Here is a 22561-nt window from a genome sequence, read left to right as displayed (position 1 = left end):
TGTAAAGTGGAAGCCACAGATGGTTTCTATCCAAAATGTCAATTTTGACGAAATTACTATGCAGCTTGCATTCCCTCTAGAATTTCTGCTCGCCATGATATGAATTTTCACACGACATGAATTGAGTTATGCACAAAGCAGTGGCACCAATTAGTGTGAAGAATAATATAGCAATTAATTACTCTGATATTTTTTTTTTATTGAGAGATGGCTATCATTATTGATTCATATGAAAAAAAAATCTATATCCGTAAATGCTCCATGACAATGTAATTCCACACTCATTTGAACCGATTCGATACTACTTATATCGAAGGGATGGAAGGTCTCTTTCTTTCATATATACATGTAGGGACTGTGCAGTTTGCAGTTATGATATTACCTGCTTCGTAAAAATTTGCAACATTACTTCATTTCTTTGGCGTTTGATGACATGCCATATATGAGGAAGTGTGGGTCTGAAATATTCTGATAAAGACCTAGAACTAAAAAGATATATTTTTTTTAATGTTTTTCTCTGAGGATTGAAAATGATGCAGTAGCTTTTGTAACAAGTATATAATACTGCGTGGGTGGTGAGGAAAGAAAAAATCAGACTGTGAAAATAAGTCTATAAACTCTCTAGTAAATTTTCAAACTTTCAGTTTCTATTTATTTTTCTTAGCAATGAAATAAAGATGGATCTTTAATATCCCCTATTTCTATCTATAAAAAGGAAGTTATCCGAACAGACTAAGGGAACACACCCTAACATTATGTTTCTAATTTCATAACAACTAATACAGTTTGGGCAAAATTTAGTAGATTTACTTTTCTACTTTTTTGCAGATATTTAATACCACATAGAAACTTTCATGATTCTAGGCATGCATACATAAAACAAAAATTTGGAGTTGCTCACCAACCAAGGAACTGTTATATACACAATTTTTAGATGCTTTCAGCATTAGTCGATTTTTGGCATGAAGGATTAGGGTTTTGCAATATGTGACTTGGTTTTATAACTGATAACACAACAAAGTCGATTGCAGAATGCTGCGTCATTCGATTGCAGAAGACTTATTAGATTCTCTCCGGACAAGAGAATCTTTGTATTTGATTTTTCAATTGACGTTGAGTTAGCCGATCTTATACGGAGGTAGTAGGATTTTTCTCCCGGAAACTCGGATTTGTCATCCTACGTACAAGCAATTGGCCATGAGAACAATTTAAAGACAAAAATATTGTTGTTTTTGCTGGATATTAGATGGTAGTAATTTGAGAATTAACTAGTAGGGAAGATGGAGAGATGTATTTAGCAGAGTAGAGAGTTGAATACCTTCCCACAATGAGTCCTTGGACTAATTAGGATGCCACGCTATAATAATAATAATAATAATAATAATAATAATAATAATAATAATAATAATAATAATAATAATAATAATAATAATAATAATAATAATAATAATAATAATAATAATAATAATAATAATTATTATTATTATTATTATTATTATTATTATTATTATAACTGAAGAGAATATCATTTTTTTTCTTGCATGATGCAGAAATATACACTTCGATTTGACAGTAATGAAGATGTAGTTATGATTCCCCCATCCCAAATAGATGTCCATAAAATCTATGTCTGAAAGCATTCCGGTAACCATTATGGGAATGATTGCAATTAAAAGATTTATCTGCTTTCATAGCGCTAGGCCATCATAAGTTAGACAGTTACAAGTTTGATTCTAGTCACCGACTAAAGAATTTTTTCTAGGTGTTTCTTCAGCCGGCTTCAGAGTAACTCAGAAAATACTGGTTTTTCACGCTTCTCAACAAAGCTCTAAAACCACAGTACTATAGACAATAATCCCAAGTTTAGGATTAAATGACACGATATTATTATTATTATTATTATTATTATTATTATTATTATTATTATTATTATTATTATTATTATTATTATTTTAACGGTGTCTCCATGGAGTCAAAAGACTCATCGCAGGAGACCCGACATTGACACACTAACCATTATTTACACAATACCTGTCATACCTCTTCTTAAATTCATTCACAGTTAAAGCATTCACAACCAGTTCTGGCAAAGCATTCCACCCATTCACAACCCACCAAGTAAAAAATCTAGTCCTAACACCCTTGTTAACCACACTCTTACACAATCTCCAGGGATGGCCCCTCGTTCTCTCACATCCTGTATTGGTCTTAAGAATATCATCAGTATCAATCCTGTAAAATCCCTTTAACAATTTAAATACCTCTATCATATCTCCTCTCCTACGTCTATCAGCTAGTTTTTGGAGCCCACAGATCATCAATCTATCCTCATAGGGAACATCCCACAGACCTGCAACAATCTTTGTAACCCACCTCTGAATCCTCTCTACCACTTCCGCCTCACCAAGAAATCCTGGCGACCAGATCTGTGCACAATAGTCCAAATGCGGCCTTATTAATGCCTTATAGAGTGGAATAATAACTTCCCTATCCCTGCTTGTTAGTGTGTTCCTCAACAACCATGTAATTTGATGTGATGTTTTGGCAATCTTAGCAATATGCCCTTTAAACTTAAGTTCTCTGTCCACAATAACTCCCAAGTCTCTTGTCTCATCAACTTCCTGCAGTTCAGTTCCGTTAATATAGTAAACAGCATGCGATGTCATCCTCCCGAAGTGCATCACCTTACACTTAGCCACGTTGAACTGACAGCCATTTACCTCAGTCCATAGCGTCAGCCTATTTAAGTCATCCTGTAAAATATCCACATCATTTGAATTGATTATCGCTCTTCCCAATTTTGCATCATCAGCAAACAAGTGGATATTTCCATTCAAGGTATTTCCAATATCATTGATGTACAAATTAAACAATAGAGGACCAAGAACTGAGCCCTGAGGTACACCACTAGTTACTTGCCTTTTCCTGGACTCAGCTCCTCCGTAAACCACTCTTTGATATCTGTCCGCCAGCCTTCCTTTAATCCAAATCACCATCTTCGGATCCAAACCCATTTGCTCTAATTTATGTAACAGAGTTCCATGTGGAATCCTGTCAAAAGCCTTTGCAAAGTCAAGCAGTATCACTGAGTAAGGATTTCCTTTATCCAACTCCACTGTTACTTTATTATAGAACGTAAGTAAATTACTTAGGCAAGACCTACCTTTCACAAAACCATGTTGCCCCTTATAAAGTATCATATTGCTGTCCACCCAGTCCTGAATTCTAATTTTAACTAATTTCTCCAAAATCTTAACCACCACTCCAGATATATTGATTGGTCTATAATTTGCAACATCAGTCTTAGAGCCTCCCTTGTGCAATGGAACTATTTTCCCCTTTCCACTCTATTGGCACTTTACCAGAACTGAGGCTTAAATTAAACATCCTGGTTAGAGGAGTTGCTAATTCTCTTGCACATTATCGTAACACATGGGCCGATATGCCATCTAACCCAATGGCAGTGTTAGCATTAAGGTTCTTTAATATATTAAGCACCTCAATTTCATCTATCTCTATACTCTCATCAGTCAATGGCACATCTGACACTGCACTATCACTACGAAGATGGTACACTTTTGCGAAATGATCACTAAGCAACTCAACTATTTGATTAGCTTCAGTAATTTCCTTACCATCAACACTTTTTAAAGTAATCTTTCCATGGACATTCTTCCTTTTACTAGCCACATAGCGAAAGAACTCTTTAGGGTTTCTTTTGGATTCATCAGCTAGCTTCCTCTCATAATTAGCTTTGGCTTTCCTTACATTACAGGTTACTCTCTTTGCTTGTACCTTATATTGCTCATTGGAACGCTCATCACCTTTTTCTTTATATGTCTTCCACAACCTTTTCTTTATCTGCAACTCTTGTTTAATAGTATTAGTCATCCATTTTATTCCTACTTGATATGGATACAGTTGTCTATCGTACTATTTGATAGCGCCTATATATGTCAGTGGAAGTGGCGTCTGTGTCCTCTGCGCTTGGTCGGTCAAAGTCAAACTTAAGTTCAAGTCTAGTCGCTGACCGCAGGAACTTTTTCTAAGCCATTCTTCAACCGATTCCCTAGTTAGTCGATCTTTGGCAAGGGCAAGAGGATTTTTCCTCCCAGAAACTCGGTTTTTTTCCCGTAAACTCAAGAAAATCAACCGTAGTACCCACATTATTTCAGACAGTAACATATCTTGTTAGGTTTGGTGCCAAGAGATAGCAGCACTGGTTTGCCAGCCTCTTCATCGGTGGCTGCTATCATGAGTGATAGACATGGGCCAGCTATCTCTGATTGACTACCGGTAGAGATTGAACTGCCCACTCAGTTTTCAAAAGCTAGATAGGGTATAAAGGCCTCATCTAATCCCTATAAAGGAATAAAAGGCGTTAGCTGCTGTGATTTGATTTTTTACTATTTGATAGCTTGAGCTTGGTCATTGATAGCTTGAGCTTCCCATCAGTGAAGGCTGAAGATCGAGACTGGTTGCCTATCTATCTTCGAAAATACAATTAAAGGAGCTTCAACTGTCTGAAGCCTTTTATAATATCCGAAAGAAAATATAATGCTTTCGAGGATTTATTTTATTTGTATTTCTTTCTGCGAATACTGAATATATTTAATCGTTTTCAACGTTTTATTTCTCCGTTGTTATTTACGGTAATATTTCCAACATGATAGCTACGCATAATTATTTACAAACTTGGGTATGTTAGGTGTCTATAGTTTTATTGACACAAAGAGCTTCTGAGCTTAATAATGTTGGATATCCTACACTTCTGAATTACTAATTTTGTTGAAGGCGGGACAAAATTAGCTTTACGCCACTAATAGAGTTTCTTGAACTGTTGTGAAGGTTTTTTCATCAGTAGCCGGATTGTCTGAACATTGTGCTCCTGTCTTCGGTTAAATGTTATCTGTTTCCTTTTAATTCTAATACATTTGGAAATTAGATCCTATATCGAACGGCTTTCAACTGATCTCAGAAGTTATCAGTCTTTCTAGGTATAGCAATAGAGGTAAAACTTCCTAGAGAACTTTTCCTACAATAGTTCTCTGAAGCAATGGCTCTACCAATTGACAACCAATATTATCAACTTGAGAAACCAGTTTTAAAAACCTTAGCAATTTGACTATTGATAAAAATATAAAATATACGTATTTTTGAAAACTAAACAGGAAATCTAGAATTTGATGTTGTTTTCTGACATGGTTTATTATTTTATAAATAATCTCTTAAATAAACTCATTTTCACAACAGTCGCTTCCCTTCTAGCGACAGTGCCCTCTTTTGGACATCTCTCTATTTAGGAGTTTGGTAACGATTAAGTGTATGTTGGTGTGGTTTGTGTCTGTTATACAATGGCAAAGGTATGTGTTAACCTAAGTTCATCTGTGGACAGTTATTACTCTTACTTTCAATTAATAAAAAACCATGTTTATATTGATTCATTACATTCTTCTACTAAATTATTTTTTTGTGATCGTATTCGCACTTGCCATGTTTTGGCATGAAATTTCCCGTAACATTGTTATTAGTGTGATAGACAGCTTATACGTGGAAAAATTCCTGTGCAAAGCAATCTTTCAGCCTCGCAAAGTTCGAGTCTTGTTAATTTGAATTTTATGTGCAGTTAGGTGCTTTTTAATTCTACCCACAGCGTTTTCTAAAATTAGATATATTCTACCTGAACACGTACCTTTAATAGAGAAGGAATCAGGCTACGTTCCCCAATAATAATATTGGTACAAAAATTAATATTTTAAATACAAATATTTCTGTAAAGGAAAATGAAATCTTGACTGCTCAGGGGTTATATTTATTTGAATATTTAGTTTTGCATCATAATTTGATATTTTTTAGTGTCTTAAATTCTTCACAGTGTTTAAATTTTTATACCACAATAACTGATCACAGCATACTTTGAATAACTTGGAACAGTGGGCAAGTGACACTTGCTGTCAATACATTGTTAATAAGTGCAAAGTTATGCAAATTGGCATGAAGCGATTTCCAATGGCATGTTATATTGGAAATTGTCAAGGCCAGGGATCTTAGAGTTATGATGGATAGGAAACCGAAGTTCAAAGATCACATTGCAAAAATTGCCAGTACAACTCGGAGGATAATTGTGATGTTGAAACAAACCTTGACATGTAAAATAAGTCATTTTGTCTTTACAAGGCTCTGATATGACTGTACTTGACTACTGTGCTCAGATTTGGTCTCCTGGGTTCTGAAGGGATAAGCAAGCAGTGGAAAGGGTGCAGAGAAGAGTAACAAAGATATATCAGGATTATGGAATGTAGATTGAGGACAGGTTGAGTGTGTGTGGACTGCAGACACTGGTAAACAGGAGAAAGAGGAATGATATGATAGATCTGTAAACTTTTTAAAGGGTTTGATAGATCTATAAACTTTTAAAAGGGTGTTATAGGTTATCAGGCAATGAAATTTTTTGCTATATGAGGGTGAGAGGACAAGGATCATCTGTGGATGGGAGCTGCAGTGAGCGAGTGGAACAGTTTTCCCGTTAAGTGTTTAGTGCATCTAGAGTGAGTTTAAGAGAAGGTATGACATCTGGTATGGGTGGCCTATGATGATCTGTCATTCTAAGCTTTTATAATAGATGTATAGTAGAGTGAGCTTCTGGTACATTCTTGCATCGGATTAACCAAATTTTTGAATTTTGCTGTTCTTTAATTTTCGGTTTTAGTATAGTCCAAATATGCCAAAGAAATTAGAGAAATGCGAGTTATTGAACGTCATTTTACTCACCATGTCTTCAGTTGTAATGAGAAATGGTCTTTCAGACCAGTGCTGTAATTTTTCTCAACAATATTATTACTATTTGACATCTCCAGGGAGTCCAAAAGACTCATTGAAGGAGGGCACCTACTCAACAACTCTTGTCTGCACCACTCAATCCACCAACTACCACGAATCGCAATTACTTTCATCATCCACACCAACGCCATCTAATGCCGTCCACCACTATTAGCATTTTCACAGACAATCACAAACATCCATGCTCAAACTCGCAGCCTTTTGGCTGGAGAGCGGATATGCTAACCACTCGGCCAACCAGGAGTTGAAAGTTCACATGGAGTTGAAACAAATACATCAACATACAAGGAATCTTTCATTACTTGAGATATGTGTATTACAAAAATTCCCTAAGTGATTTTTTTTTTTTTTTGTAATACTCAGACAATGAAATTTATTTCCATAAGAAATAAGGACAAACAAAATAGAGCAACTGTAATTTATGGATGGTAAAAACAGTTTGACTGTTAAAATTATTAGAATGTTAAAAAGTTTGACTTATGATTGATTATTCATAATAATTATCATCTGAAATAGTATGGAATGAGTTATTTGGAAGATATATGTTGTCAGAATATATAAGAGAAGCTGCAAATTGAAGACATTTCTTAGTAATGCGAAACACTCAACCTTTGGTTTGAGAATTAATAGTTAACATGCTTGCTACAGAAACTAAGTTTCCATTACATATATTTCAACTTTGCATAGAAAAAGTAGAAAAAGATAACTTAAATCATAGTAGTACATTGGTTATTCAGAATTTAGACTACCTCTCTAATAGGAGTTTTACCTTCAAAAGATTTTCATAACTATTTGTTGGCCTATTTACATTGGCCTCTGAGCTGTGGGTAGGTGGCATGTATCTAATGGCACTGACTTACACCAGAACAACAAAATAATTTAAGCTGTTGATATTTTTATTGGATTTCAAACCAGGATACTCACAATTTTAATTACCCGACACACAACTTGGTAATTTCCATCACACACACTTTTGCCAGTGGCTCCACACTTCGTAAAAGAGAAAATACTCCATATCTCCTTTTGCTATTTTTAAATATAATCTGTGCTCTTATGCCATATATATCAATCCAACAACCTTTATCTACTATTCCTAGGAATAGAATTTACCCCTTGACACATTTCAGGATGTTATCCAAGTGCCTTGTGCCCCCCCCCCCCCAACTTAGCTTGCTTCTGATTTACTATGGACAATGTTAACATTTACCTTGAAAAACATAAGAAATAAGTCTGTAGTCATCATTGAGGGAGGTCAGGATTAACAGCCTCTGCATTTTTATTATTATTATCCAGGCCTCCATGGAGTCAAAAGACTCATTATGGGAGGTCGTTTTTAGGAAACACAAAGCCTGTCATACCACTCATTGAACCCAACCCATTGACCATTCCTGCTCTAACCACTCAGTCAAGGAAATGCATTCCACTGTTCAACCACCCTCCATACAAAGAAACCACTCCTCACCCCTTGCTCACAGCCTCCTTTTGTAACTTCCAGGGAATGGCCCCTTGTCATCACTCCTTCCTGCTGTTCGACCAAGCGAAAGAACTCCCCAATGTCTACCCTGTAACTCCCTCTCAACAATTGAAAAGTCTCAATCATATCACCTCTCCTTCTATCCACCAAACTCTGCAGTCCACATTCCCTCAGTTGATCCTTGTAACTTGCAGTCCTGAAACCATCTTTGTTATCCACCTCTGTTCCCTTTCCACAGTTAATTTATCCCCTTCAAATTCTGGGAATGATAACTCTTTTATCTCTGCAGGTCAGCATCCTTCTCAGTATTGCAGCAATCCTCTGGGTTACCTTCACCACCTTTGCAATATATTCCCTGAATTTCAGTTTTCTATCAATCATCACCCCCAGATCTCCTCCCCTACTTTCTCCAGTATAGCTCCTCCCATTGATGGTTTCCAGACTTCAAGACTTTACATTTTGCTGCATTAAACCGATACCCTCATTCATTTGCCCATCTGTCTAGTTTATTCAAATCTTCTTGCAGGGTTACCACATCTGCACTATTACTGATAACCCTTCCCAGTTTCACATCATCTGCAAACAACTGAATATCCCCTTGCAATTTATTGACAATGTCATTGATATAAAGGTTGAACAATACAGGTCCCAGTACTGAGCCCCGTGGAACACCACTTGTAACCTTCTGCCTCCTTCATATTGCCCCACCATACATAACTCTGATAACCTATCAGACAGCCAATCCTGAATCCAGTTGACTAACCTGACATCTAAACTCATGTGATGCAACTTAAATATCAGCTTTTCATGTGGCATCCTGTCAAACGGCTTTGCAAAATCTAAAAAAAATGGTAGTATATGCTTTTCCCTCATCAACTGCTTTTGTCACTTTATTATAAAAGGCAATCATATTACTAAAGCAAATAGCATTACCTTCATATGCCCAACGCTGTATATAGTCCTTCACTAATTTCTCTAAGACCTTAACAACTACGGATGACACAAACAGGCCTATAATTAGACACTTCCTGTCTGCTATCACCCTTGTGCAGTGGCACTATCTTACCTTCCTTCCATTCCTTGAGTACCTTTCCTGCAGCCAGACTTTTATTGAAGAGCCAGGTCAAAGGAGCTCTTAGTTTTTTAGCACATTCTCTCAAAACCCAAGGTGAAAAACCATCTAGTCCCACAGCTTTATTGGTATCCAGAGTACTCGGTATTTGGAACACACACTCTCCTCCTGCACCTCTAAACCCTGTACCTGCCTTATCCCTCTAGTATTAAAATCTTCTCTAGGATGAAATACTCCAATAAAGTGCTCATTGAACAACTCCACAATGTCCTCTGCATCAGTCACACTATTCACATTTTTATCCCACAATGTCATTCTTCCACAATTATTTCTCCTTCTACTGGCCACATAGCTAAAACATTCCCCAGGATTTTCTTTGGATCTTGGTTCCAATCTCATCTTATATTCCCATTTTGCCTTCCTCACCATACTAGTCACTCTCCTGGCCTGTGTCGTATATTCTTCGTGTATCTGCCCTCCACCTCTCTCCTTATATCTCTTCCATAATCTTTTTCAACTGCAGTTCCTGTTTGATACTGTTTGTCATCCGCTTCTTCATTCCTGGAATACAGCTTACTATTGCTGCTAACAAATATTCCTTTACAATTTTCGAAGCACTAATGATATCCTGGCCTTCCAATTCGGCCCTCCATGGAACTGCCCCTAGAAGACTATTATAATCACCCACCTGATAAGTTCAAATACGTTCCCTTTTCTTTGATACTCCTACATGTCTATTCATCTTCCAAGTCAAAACCACATGGTCACTCTCTCCAACTGGTAGGAGAGATGTCATCTCACTTATTATCACCTCTTCTGATGCTATGAACAAATCCTAAACTTTTGAACTTCTTGTTCCCTCTATTACATGTTGCCTAAGACATTTGTCCCTCAAGAAAATTTCATCCCATCATTTCTACATGCATTTTCCTTTTCCCAGCTTATACTGCTGTAGTTAAAATCTCCCATAACAACCATTCTTCTTGCACTTGCTAAGCTCAACTGCCTAATTTGATACCTTTTCACATAGTATTAAACTAAAGAAAATTATAGCATGTTATTTTATTATATGAATAAACATAAAGCCATTATATGAGACTCATTTGAGTCAGCTTTATCAATGAAGCACCATCTAAATAAGTTGGCCAACCATCTCAATTTTCCTAGGACAGTCCCAGAATCCTTATTCTTTGTGCCAAAAAGTCTTGGATTTAATGGAGGCTAATGCTGCCTGCATGAAATCTGGGATTTTTTGGCACATATAATTTTTTAATAATCGAATATAATTTTTTTTTTAAGAAATTAATTTTGTAAACTAGAACCTGTAATAAAGCTGTGAGTATGGTATTAATTTGATTGTATAGAGAAACCTATGGAGAATTCATGACTTAGTTTAACACACGTGAACCACAGTAGTAGGTTTTTTATTATGTAAATATTTCGTCCTAGGTATCTTAGGACATCATCAGTACAGTAAGGCAATACTAGGAATGACAAAAGAAAGCGCCCATACATACAAAGGAATCCAAATTGCATGCAGTGGCATGTTGTGGTCTGAACTTAAATTAAATTGAACTAAATTACTTAAATTAAAATTAATTATAGTTAAGTTATTATTTTCACAATTTTGTATGACAATTTCCCATACTTTAGGGATGGCAAGAACATCATTGTGGTTTAGATTGGGATTTAGCCCTACTCCACAGACCAAATCTAAACTGCAATGATGTTCTTGCCATCCCTAAAGTATGGGAAATTGTCATACAAAATTGTGTAAAATAATAACTTAACTGTAATTAATTTTAATTTAATTTAAGTAATTTAGTTCAATTTAAGTTCTGGCCGCAACATGGCACTGCACGCATTTTGTCATTCCTAGTATTGCCTTACTGTACTGATGATGTCCTAAGATATCTAGGACGAAATATTTACGTAATAAAAAACCTACTGTGATTCATGTGTGTTAAACTTAGTCATGGTATTAATTTTTTATTCAGAGCCATTGCAATTCTGATTGCAATTGCTAATTTTCTGCAATGGATGATGGTTCTTTGAAGGTATGAGTGAATCATTCATTCATTTTAGGTATCAGGGTTCTGCCATCATAACTTTGCTTGCATGGGCAGAACCCATGCAAGCAAACCATTATTCATTTATAATTTTCTCCTGAAACTTATTCACTATTGGGGTACTTGCCACTTCCAGAAATCCAGTTATTTCATCACTCCAAGCAAAAAAATCTAGCCCATATACTAATCCCACTCTTACATAACTTCCCTTTTGTTCTCTCCTTACTCTTCATGTATTGAAAATTTTCTTGTGTCAATCTTATAAAATCCCTTTGGTAATTTATAGGTTTGTCATATCCTCTTTCCTCTGCCTCTCAACTGAACACTGTAGCTCATACATCTTCAATCTATTCTCATATGGAGGCATTTCACAGACCTGTTGCCTGCTTGTTCTTGTCCTGAATCTTCTCCACCACCCTGATTCCCAAGAAAACAAGGTGACCAGGTCAGTGTGCAGCTGTAATGATGTGGGCAAATCATAGCATTAAAAAGAGGGATAATGACCTCCCAATCTTTGCTTTTCAATGTATTCAACATCTAAGTAAACCTATGGGCTATTTTGCAAACTGTTGCAATATGCCTTCCGAAGTTCAAATTTCTGTCCATCATCCCTAGCCTCGTCAATTTTGTGTGCAATCCTGAACTATCAGCATAAGAAACAAGTAAATGGTCGCATTGATGTGAATTTGTTCACCCAAAATTTGTAATAATTGAAACATGGTTTTTTGATGAGGATGACATCCTGACAGGAATAGAGATGGAAGGGCATTTCATGAAAATGTGTGTGTCAGGGTTATGAATGGTACTGGTAAGTGTCCTAAATTAGAGAAATCTGGTCTTGTCTAGCTTGCTGCATATTATCAAAGATAAGGAGAGGTGAATGGAGATCTTTGTTAGGTGGAAAAGAGAGGATATGAAAGAAATTTTAGATATTATAGACAGTGTTTTTCAACCTTTCATGTCTGCCCATTTTTTAATATTAGTTTTTGTGGTGCCTCCTCCCCACCTCCCTTGCAATTCTTGTGTTGAGACACTGACAAAACCATAAAAGTTAGCAAAACAACTAGGAATTCAAAATTTTAAATATACAAATTTTAATACTTCATCAAATCTTTTGAAAATTGTATGAATCTGGCATCATTGCACAGATTGTTGCATCGGCCTTTTACTCCTATTTGCAACGACCGTGATACACGGTATAAAAACAATCCATTCTAGTGTAGAAAAATGGATACGTTTTTAACTGGACATAAGCAGGCATCTGGCGACTGGAGTGTCAACGTCAACAACGTCTATGGGAGGAGTTATACTGGAGGAAGTTGGGGAGACAAGAGATCTGGGGTTGATGATTGATAGAAACCTGAAGTTTAGGGGACATATTGCAAAGGTGGTGAAGGTAATACAGAGGATTTCTGCAATAATGAGAAGGACACTGTCCTGCAGAGATAAAACAGTTATCATTCCGTTGTATAAGTCTCTGATCAGACCGCACTTGGACTATTGTTCTCAGATTTGGTCCCCAGGATTTGAAGGGGATAAATTAACTGTGGAAAGGATACAAAGACGGATGACAAAGATGGTTTCAGGACTGTACAAGGATAGTTATGAGGATCGGCTGAGAGAATGTGGACTGCAGAGTTTGGTGGATAGAAGAAGGAAAGGTGATAGGATTGAGACTTTTAAACTGTTGAGAGATGGTTACAGGGTTGACACTGGGGAGTTCTTTCGCTTGGTTGATCAGCAGGAAGGAGTGATGACAAGAGGCCATCCCTGGAAGTTACAAAAGGAAACTGTGAGCAAGAGGGTAAGGAGTGGTTTCTTTGTGTGGAGGGTGGTTGAGCCGTGGAATGCATTGCCTGATGGAGTGGTGGGAGCGAGTACGGTCAGTGAGTTTAAAGAGTGGTATGATAGACTTTGTTTCTCAGGGGGGGGACCTCCCCTCGATGAATCTTGACAGACTTTATGTCTTAGGAAGGACCTCCCTCGATGAGTCTTTTGACTCCTTGGAGACTTGAATAATAATAAATAATAATAACAAATTCAGATTCACAGAATGTCGCTCTGAAAGTAAAATCAAGAACGTATGCAGAAGAATATATAGATTTTGGTTCTACAAAGACCACTGTGTGTTATTTGTTCGAAAATTTAGGCGGCTGATAGCATGAAACCGAATAAACTTAAAAGACATTTGGAAACACTTCATAAGGAGTATGTTAACATGCCTCGAGAGGTATTTGCTGCCAAACTGAAATGCTTTGAAAAGCAAAAATCTAGCATTGAAAAAGCTTTACTGGCTTCTTACAAAGTTGCATGTAAAATAACTAGGTGCATAAAGCCCCACACTATTGGAGAAGACCTAATTCTTTCAGCTGCGATTGATATTGTAAAAACTGTGCTTGGAGAAAGTTTTACTAAACAACTTTAGTGCATACCTCTATCAAATGATATTGTTGTTCACCAAATTGGTATGCAGCAACAACTTTTGTCAAAGCTTTGTGACCAATTATTCTCAATTCAGCTTGACGAGGCAACAGATAGCAAGAAGGATTGTCATTTAATTGATTATTTTCAATTTTGCAATGGATTATCAGTAGTTGAAGAGTTATTGTTTTGTAAAACAATAGAAGAGCCACAGTACCTGAATTGTTCAAAGTATCGGATGATTTTATATGCAAGGCAGATATACAGTGGAAAAATTGTGTTGGAATTTGTACTGATGGTGCGCGAGTTATGTCTGAAAGGTTTAAAAGTTTACAAGCCCTTGTGAGGGAAGAATTCCCACAATGTATTTGGACACTGCATGATTCACAGAGAAGCTCTTGCTGCAAAGGAAATGAGTCGTGGTCTAAACATTGTGTTAACAACAGTTATAAATGTGGTGAATTATAAAAATGAGACCCTTAAAATCAAGACTGTTTTCTGAACTTTGCAAAGACCTGGCTGGAGCAGAACATTCAGCATTACTATTTTACTGTGAGGCAAGATGGTTATCACAGGGAAAATGTTTACATGTTTATGAATGAGACAAATCTTGGAAGAGGAAAATCACAAAGAAGCAGAGAAGTTTAGAGACCACTTATTTGTGTTGAAATTGAGCTACTTGGTGGACATATTTGAGAAACTAAATATATTAAACCTGAAACTCCAAGGGAAAAATGCACATCTTAGATGTGAGTGAGAAAGTTGATGCTTTTTGTAAAAAACAAACAAACTAGTTATGGAATAAAAAGGTAAAGCAACAGAAATTAGAAATGTTTGCAAATGTGAATGAATTTATCAAAACCTACAAGGCAGAAGAGTAATCTTCTGTCTTATAGGTTTACTCTTCATAAATACATAATAGTTGCAAAGTTTTATTTGCAACTATTGAAAATCATTTAACAATGTTGATGAAGAATTTTAGAAACTATTTTATAACTGAAGATAACATAATGGCAATGTACAAGTGGGTTAGAAACCCATTTCAAATTACCCCTGAAGAAGAGGAACAATTTATAGACTTCACTTCAAGCGGAGAAATCAAGATAATTTGCATCTAAATCACCCTTTGAATTTTCTGCACTCAAGTCAAGAGCTTTTCTTTGTGAGTTTTTTACAGTGGCTGGCTTAAAAACAAAATATAGATCTCAGTTAAATATAGAAAGAGAACTACTCTATTTTATGCCCTCAGCCATGCGGTTGATGGGGGTAGTTATATGCTACTATACAAGAGAAATGATTATGAGCAAGGTGTTTTCCGTTGCCTTCTTTGCCATAGTATATTTTATGACTAGCCATGTGTGTTCAGTGGACTGGTTTACCTCTTTTGAGGGAATGAAAAATCCCTCTACCTCTTCATGAGACTGGTTTGCTCACATTTAGTTGAAATAGACCAGATAAAGGTAAGGTTCCTCACATCACTGATGGGAATCGAACCCAGGTCTTTCCGACCAAAGGGCTTCGTTTATACTGACTGAGCTATGCAGGCTCCAGAAAGAGAACTAAGAGTGTTAATTTCCAGTGTATCACCATCATATGAAAAGCTTTGTCCTGCTACATAGGCCCATGGAAGCCATTAATTTTTAGATTCATTGTTATTGTTAGTTTTAATTAGTTGCTCAGTATATTTTTACAATATTGATATGTTCCATTAAGCGTAACTACACTATCTGATCAAAAGTATCTGGACACCTACTGGAAACTAATCAGACTCCCTGTGACACATTTTCCAGTAGTGGACGTTAATACGGGGTGGATCCAACCTTTGTTTCTATGAGAGCTCTAACTCTGCTGGGAGACTTTCTACCAGTGTCAGAACATCTCTGGAGGAATGGCAGCCCATTCTTCCATTTTATAGATATAATAAATCAATGGCTGAAGTCAAATTTCCATTTAAATGTAGCAGAATGATGTTGGAGTCAAGTATAAGGCTATAGCTTTTTCCAGAAACCTTCATGGCACGTATCTAGAGATGGATGATGTAAATTAGGAAATCTGTGGATCTGGAGTGTCAGTATGGTGTTTGCATATTAATTGATGTACCTTTAGCTCTCAAAGGTGACTTATTGGCTTTACAGACTGATAATTTTTTGAATAGGCTGCATATAGTCTTGCTTCCAAGTTGTGGAGTGGATGCAAGCTGAATATGAGTTTGAAGATAATACGAGATGGATGTTTATTGTGCATACAATTTTGAAGTACAATTTTGATATGTGGAGAGAGTTACCATCAGGACAAGAAAACTGGTATTTAGGTTATTCAGAACTGTTGACTTGAAAGTGTACCATGTTTTCATGAGCTGAATCGATTCTGATTAGTCCAGTTGAGTATCGTTTATGCTCAATGTCATTTATTCTCATGAGCTATCATTTGATACCTAATGCAACGTTTGAGTGATCTGTGAGAGATCTGATTTTTATCAATGCAAGTTGGCTGCATCTTAAAATCTAAACTGCAAGGTTGGCACTAGAAAAAGCATGAAGATAATTTCAGAAGCTTAATTTAGAATTTTGTTCTATAATTGATGTGCTTTGCAGTGATATTATTTGCCTATGGAAAACATCCTGATGAATGTTTAAAACAAACTTGAAAGTTTATTAAACTATAATAATTAAACCATATTATACTAGTGAAATATTTCATTAATTATTTTAATCTGAACATTAAATGTTCCATTCAGGATATTTTTTCTATGAGAGTTACTTAAGTAAGTAAGTGGAATGCCAGTATACTGGCTGATTTTTGCTCAGCATGCCATTAATCTGACCTGCCTACATTGCTCAAGGTGAAGCAAAATTTTTCATTTGGAAAATTTTGTTTTCTAGTTTGCAAAAATTCTGTTGCTTGGTATATTCCTCTCTGTCCCATGTAAGTTTTTTCACTGCACATGTCATAATCCAGTGAGCAGTATTAATATCTAGAACCTTCCCAGCAGTATCTGAAACCTGCCACTTGCTTCCCTAGTAAATGGTTTTTTTACTCTAACAAACAAGTTGACAATAGTGCATGGCTCATCTGCAAAATTGTTTGTTACTTCTATTTGAGTGCAAACATTTTTTATGAACAGATCTAAAACTAGAATTAGGATATCAGATGATCATTTTCAGTATTTGTTGTGAACTGGAGTATCATTTTGGAAACCCAGCTTTAAAAAAAAAAAAAAAAAAAAAAAAAATTGCCAACATCCAACTCCAAACAGTAGTAAATCAGTCAGACATTGTTTCATAAATTTGAGAATGGTGTTTTTATCTTTATTCATTGCATTTTATTGCCAGTTTTTTGTGGCTACACCTCTTTCCCACTCCCACAATTTTGTATATGGATAATCCTCCCATCACTTTTCACTTAATCTCAGCACTTGATAAAAGGTTAGTGTTGTTAATATAGCAAAGGAAGCATTAAAAATTTGATCTGTGTTCAAGATGGTTTCTTCCCTATATCACATATGAACTTGTAAGATAACACATTGCATATTCCTTTTGCAATTCATTATGTGAAAAGGCTTTTCTCTTTTTCATACAATTTTTCTCTGTTCATTGTTTCTGCTTTAAAGGAGGCACAAATACTTTAAAAAAAAATCCTGTTTGATTCAGAAAATGCAAAGAACAGTATGTGAAATTTGTCATTTCTGACTCTTTTAAGGCTCGTTAATTTTTGAGTTTTTTGTGATGAATTATAGGCATAATATTGTAATTTCAAAGGTGTAATTTTTCATATATCCAGAAGTTTTGATTGACTTCTTAAACAGTTACATGAAAGCCAGATGACTAGTAGTTCAAAAGTAACAAGATTACATATATAATAGTAATTTGTTGCAATTGTGGCCTCATAAAAAAGTTGTTACTGGACTACCATTTATGACATGAAAATTGAGTGTGCTATGCACTGAATAATTAAAAAAACAACTGGGACTGTTCTCGAAACATGAAGCATGTTGACGAAAGTATATGGAACAACAGAAAGAAAAGCTTTAAGAATTGCCTCAGACCTAGGAAATCTGAAAAATACCTTCTTTGCATCATGCCTTAGCATGTGGGAATGACAGAAATGTGAATTACTTTCCATTCACAATTGATGTGTGATACTTAATAAGAGCAATAGATACATTCAAGTTGATTTTCATAGATCCAATTCTACATAGCCAAGAAAATGTGCAGCTTACCCAAGATCTGGGTTTAAGATGAGATGCATTTTTATGTGAATAGTCACATTTACAAGCAGAACATACTTGTATGCGTCACAGTAAACATACATGAAATTGAGAGATTGTTACTTTTGCAACACTTGGTATGGTATGCTGCTATTTTTCAGGATTTTTTTTTAATATATGTATATATAATATATATTATATTAATATGGAGAGATGCACAAGATTGGCCAGAATGGAAGAAGCATGGAGATGCATTCATCCAGCAGTGGACTGAAGAAAGCTGTTGATGATGATATAACATTCAAGACGAGCCTTATAAACTCATTATCATGCTCTTTGTGCTCCTATCAGGTGCACTATTCACTTGGCTAACCAGGCCAGCGTAATTTTTACACCCTTGAGTAAATTTTCCAAAATAACATGATGTTTCATGTACATTTTCTTTGAAGAATTCTGAACCATTTAAATATGTAGGTTACAAGGTTTTTTTATCCCAATAAATTGCCAAACTATTCACAACGCATGCAGCAAGCAATTAATGGACATAAAGTCCTCATAACCCTGGTTGCTTTGGATATAATTCAAACATAACTCAACAACTCCTTCCCTCATTTTTTAACATTCAGATGAAAAAAACAGTTCCATAAATTTAAAGATGCCAAGAAATTATATTCTTGGTTTAATCCTTTATCCAAGTATTAGCAAACAAAATGTTGAGAGTTTATTTTTCACTTGGTTAGACTATAATAAGTTTAGTTTAATCCTTTATCAAAGTGTGAGCAAACAAAGTTTGCGCCTGAAAGTATCTTCAGGACTGGGGTAAGGTAGTGCAACACCAGGCAACTCGTTGCAAAGGTGGAGAAAGCTCTCAACACACCTATCTCAGTATCTCCCATAATGCAAAGCACATCTTCTGCCTTTGTATCTCCACTACTGGGCCTGGCTCCCACTGACGAGACTTCGATAAAGGTCGAAACCAGTATGGGTAGTGGCCCTTGCCTTAATGCATAGCATTACACATATCCGCAAGGAGATGTGCTTTGCATTATGGGAGATACTGAGATAGGCGTGATGAGAGCTTTCTCCACCTTTGCAACGAGTTGCCTGGTGTTGCACTACCTTACCCCAGTCCTGAAGATACTTTCAGGTGCAAACTTTGTTTGCTCACACTTGGATAAAGGATTAAACTAAACTTATTATATTAGCAAACAGTTTGCATGTCAAGTATCTTCACAACTGGCTATTTGTATATAAGAGGCCAATTACTTCATCAATTGTATTAGTATCCCATAATGCGAAGGGCCACTACCCAGACTGGATTCGACCTATATTACAGTCTCATCAGTGGGACCCAGATCTAGAAGAGATACCAAAGTTGAAGCAATGCAGAAGTCATTTCTCATATACAAGTAGTGAAAGGCTGTATCACCTTATTAAAGGATCAGAGATGCTGAAAATTTTTTCACTTGGTTATATTATAAATTAAAGATGCCAAGAAATTATATTCTTGATTTGATCCTTAATCCAAGTAAGCAAACAGTTTGTTCATGAAGTATTTACATAGTTGTGAATATACTTCATTCACAATCTCTGTTTGCTTGCTGATAAAACCTCTATAAAGTCGACCAGTCTGGGTGGCGGTCTTTCCCATAATGTATAGCATTATGCATGTCCAAAAGGGAGTGCATTGCATTAGGGGATACTAAGGTGATTGATGTGAAGTCATTAACATCTATACATGTAGCCAGTCATGAAGATACTTCACTCAAACTTTGCTTACACTTGGATAAAGGATTAAGCCAAGAATATAATTTCTTGGCATCTTTAATTTATATTATAACCAAGTCAGAAAAACTTTCAACAAAAGACAATTCCTCTACCCATACACACAAATACTAAAAGAATAGAGCTTAATCATGTAGATTTGGTGGTGGATGTTCTCTAATTAGTCTTGCCAAGAAATTTCATTTGGTGGTTTCCCATGCAAATGGTATAGTCATGTTTTCATTTCATTTGTGCACTGTTAGCATAACTCACTTTCCTCTAACTCCATCTGAAATTCATATACACTTTCCAAGCTAAGATTTAACAGGTGGACTTGCAACAAGAATTCCAGCAACTTTATACCAGCCTACACTGAAGCATACAACAAATGCAAAATACTATCATCAAATCCAAATCTGTCTTAAAAGGGCCAACAGCAAAAAATTCTTGAAACCCATTGCAGTGGTTCTCAATCCTATTCCTGCAGACATATGTGCACCCACAGAGCTATTTGCATGCTCCCATGCTGTCAATTATTAAATAAGGAAAAAATAAAAAAAACTAGAAAATATTCTTCTCCTAGTAATAATATTTATTGAAATCATAAAAAATGTTAACATTTATGTTATATAAAAAGACTTCTAATGGGAGTATATTGATCAAGTACATATAATAAACTATGCTTTACCAACTAGTTTCACCAACTAAGGCTGTTGGCATCTTCAGGGTATATAACTGATGTAAGGCACTAAAACGTAAAAACTGTTACAAACTATAATAAACCGATTGAAATTATATTAGACAAAAGAACATAGCGCGTACAAAACATGCATCGAGCGTGCATGATCTCACTTGTTATTTAGGAACGTTCTATGGTTGGCACTGTAATTCAGTTCTGGTGGGTTAAGAGATCTAATAAAGGTTTTCTAGATGTCGGGCAAGATTGGTCCTTGGTTCCTGTTAAGGTTTTTGTGTACAGCGGGCAACTGCTGTGGCTTCTTTAATAAATCGGGAGTGGGGAATTCCTCCTCTATGTAAGGAATTGTGCTTCTATCCCACTCTATGACATGGTTCGTTCACATTACACGTTTACAACAAACACGCATGCAGGATAATGAATAAGAACAATAAGTCCTCTCAGTCTCTGTCATGCGAACGTGTAACCTTAGCTACTAGATTGTTTACAACGTTTTTATGTTCCTTTCAATTTGCATTTACTATTATTTTTATGTATTTCCGTCAACGCCTTGAAAAAGCTAGACAGTTTGCTAGCGAAACTGCTAGGCAAAGAATGTAAAATGTTTGTATGCATTACAATATGGTCAGTATTAAAACAATAAGTTATGTTAATTTTCAAACGACCAAATATGTTTAATTTATGTAGTTAGTCTGCTGGCAACCGTGCACTTGAGGGATTTGCCATCACTTCACCAGTTACATATTACATGTGTATTTATCCTACTTTCATAGTTAATTTGTTAATTGTTATCATTTGATATGATAAGCAAGTATAAATTTTCATAGAAAAAAAATATTGGTGCCCGCCACTCTCTTCCCAATCTCGAATGTGCCCATTACCACAACGAGGTTGAGAACCCCTGCCAACTGGATGCATTTCTGCTTACCTATATGGAAACCCACCTCTTGCATTGGAACCTAACTATAAAGTTAACCTTCTGACATCATTCTTTTTCATTTTCTATGTAGATGACAGGCAAATTGCCTCTTACTATACCATACAGCACCATATGCCAAATGTAGTTTTTTGCTATAAAGGCATCAAAAGAATTTTAACTTATTACTAGAATATTGTGGACCTGATGCTATTCTCCCCTGTATTTGAGATGTGCTTCTGAACTAACATTCCCCAATGCTGTATATTATTTCCACTTTTATACCCAGCTGGCACCAGTCTTAATACTTGGAAGCAAGCATATATCCAACTGATCCTATAAAAAAAAGGGGGGGGTATAAAAGTCTGCCATTAAACTACTGACCAGTTGGTCTATTTTCTCCTCTGTCCACAATGTCGTTCTTCTCAGCTAACCTAAACACAGCTAAATTTCCAGAATTACGTAGTGCCAGGTGTACCTAATGAACTCTTAGGGTAAATTTTCAACTTATTGCTGATGACTGGCATGTTGCCATCAATTACACTGATGTGAAGAATGTAGTAATACCGGGTTGAAGGTGATTAACAGTCAACTTCTTTCCCAGCCCAGAGGCCCACCACTTACCAATCACTAGTATGAATTCCACCACTCTAGATCCAACAACAGATCTTAGTCTGAATCACCCACCACTGGGCAAATGCCTTGGAAAATTGAAAAAATATGTTGTTGCTCTTGACATTTCCAGAGCATTTAATCGTATCTAGCATCAAGGCCTCCTCACTAGACCAAAGGTTGTCCTTCGGTCTACCTTCCACTGTTTGTAATTGGATAGCTAACTTTCTCTCTAGTTATTCATTATGTGGTATTGTGGTGTGTAGCATCTCTTCTTTGAGGAGAGAGTATCTCAAGGCTTTATTGCTCATCTTCTTTCTGTTATACATTGACAATTTTGTTGATGTGAACTCCATTTCTCCTACTCATGAAACAAACTTTCCAGTGCTCAAACATTCCATGCTTTGATTTTCTGCAATTAGTGCCTTCAACGCTGATATTCTTGAATAGGCAAGGAAAATCTAGCCATTTTGTATGTTACCAGAATGC

General features: G+C 36.0%; 1 protein-coding gene across 1 annotated transcript in view; it reads left to right on the top strand.

The window, feature by feature from the left end:
* Nucleotides 1-5241: 5241 nt before the first annotated feature.
* The window catches only part of RpL11 (ribosomal protein L11), a 75700-nt gene continuing 58380 nt past the window's right edge, over nucleotides 5242-22561 (top strand). Inside the window, exon 1 of the mRNA XM_090406830.1 lies at nucleotides 5242-5363. Within this exon, the coding sequence (XP_090262956.1) occupies nucleotides 5355-5363 (9 nt within the window). The 5' untranslated portion in view covers nucleotides 5242-5354. The remainder of the gene's footprint in view (nucleotides 5364-22561) is intronic.

The sequence above is a fragment of the Typopeltis vanoorti genome, chromosome 17 (genome assembly GCF_054136105.1).
Source record: "Typopeltis vanoorti isolate ZY-2024b chromosome 17, IOZ_Tvanoo_1.0, whole genome shotgun sequence".
Classification (NCBI taxonomy): Eukaryota; Metazoa; Arthropoda; class Arachnida; order Uropygi; family Thelyphonidae; genus Typopeltis; species Typopeltis vanoorti.
This window is presented reverse-complemented; position numbering and strand designations above follow the sequence as displayed.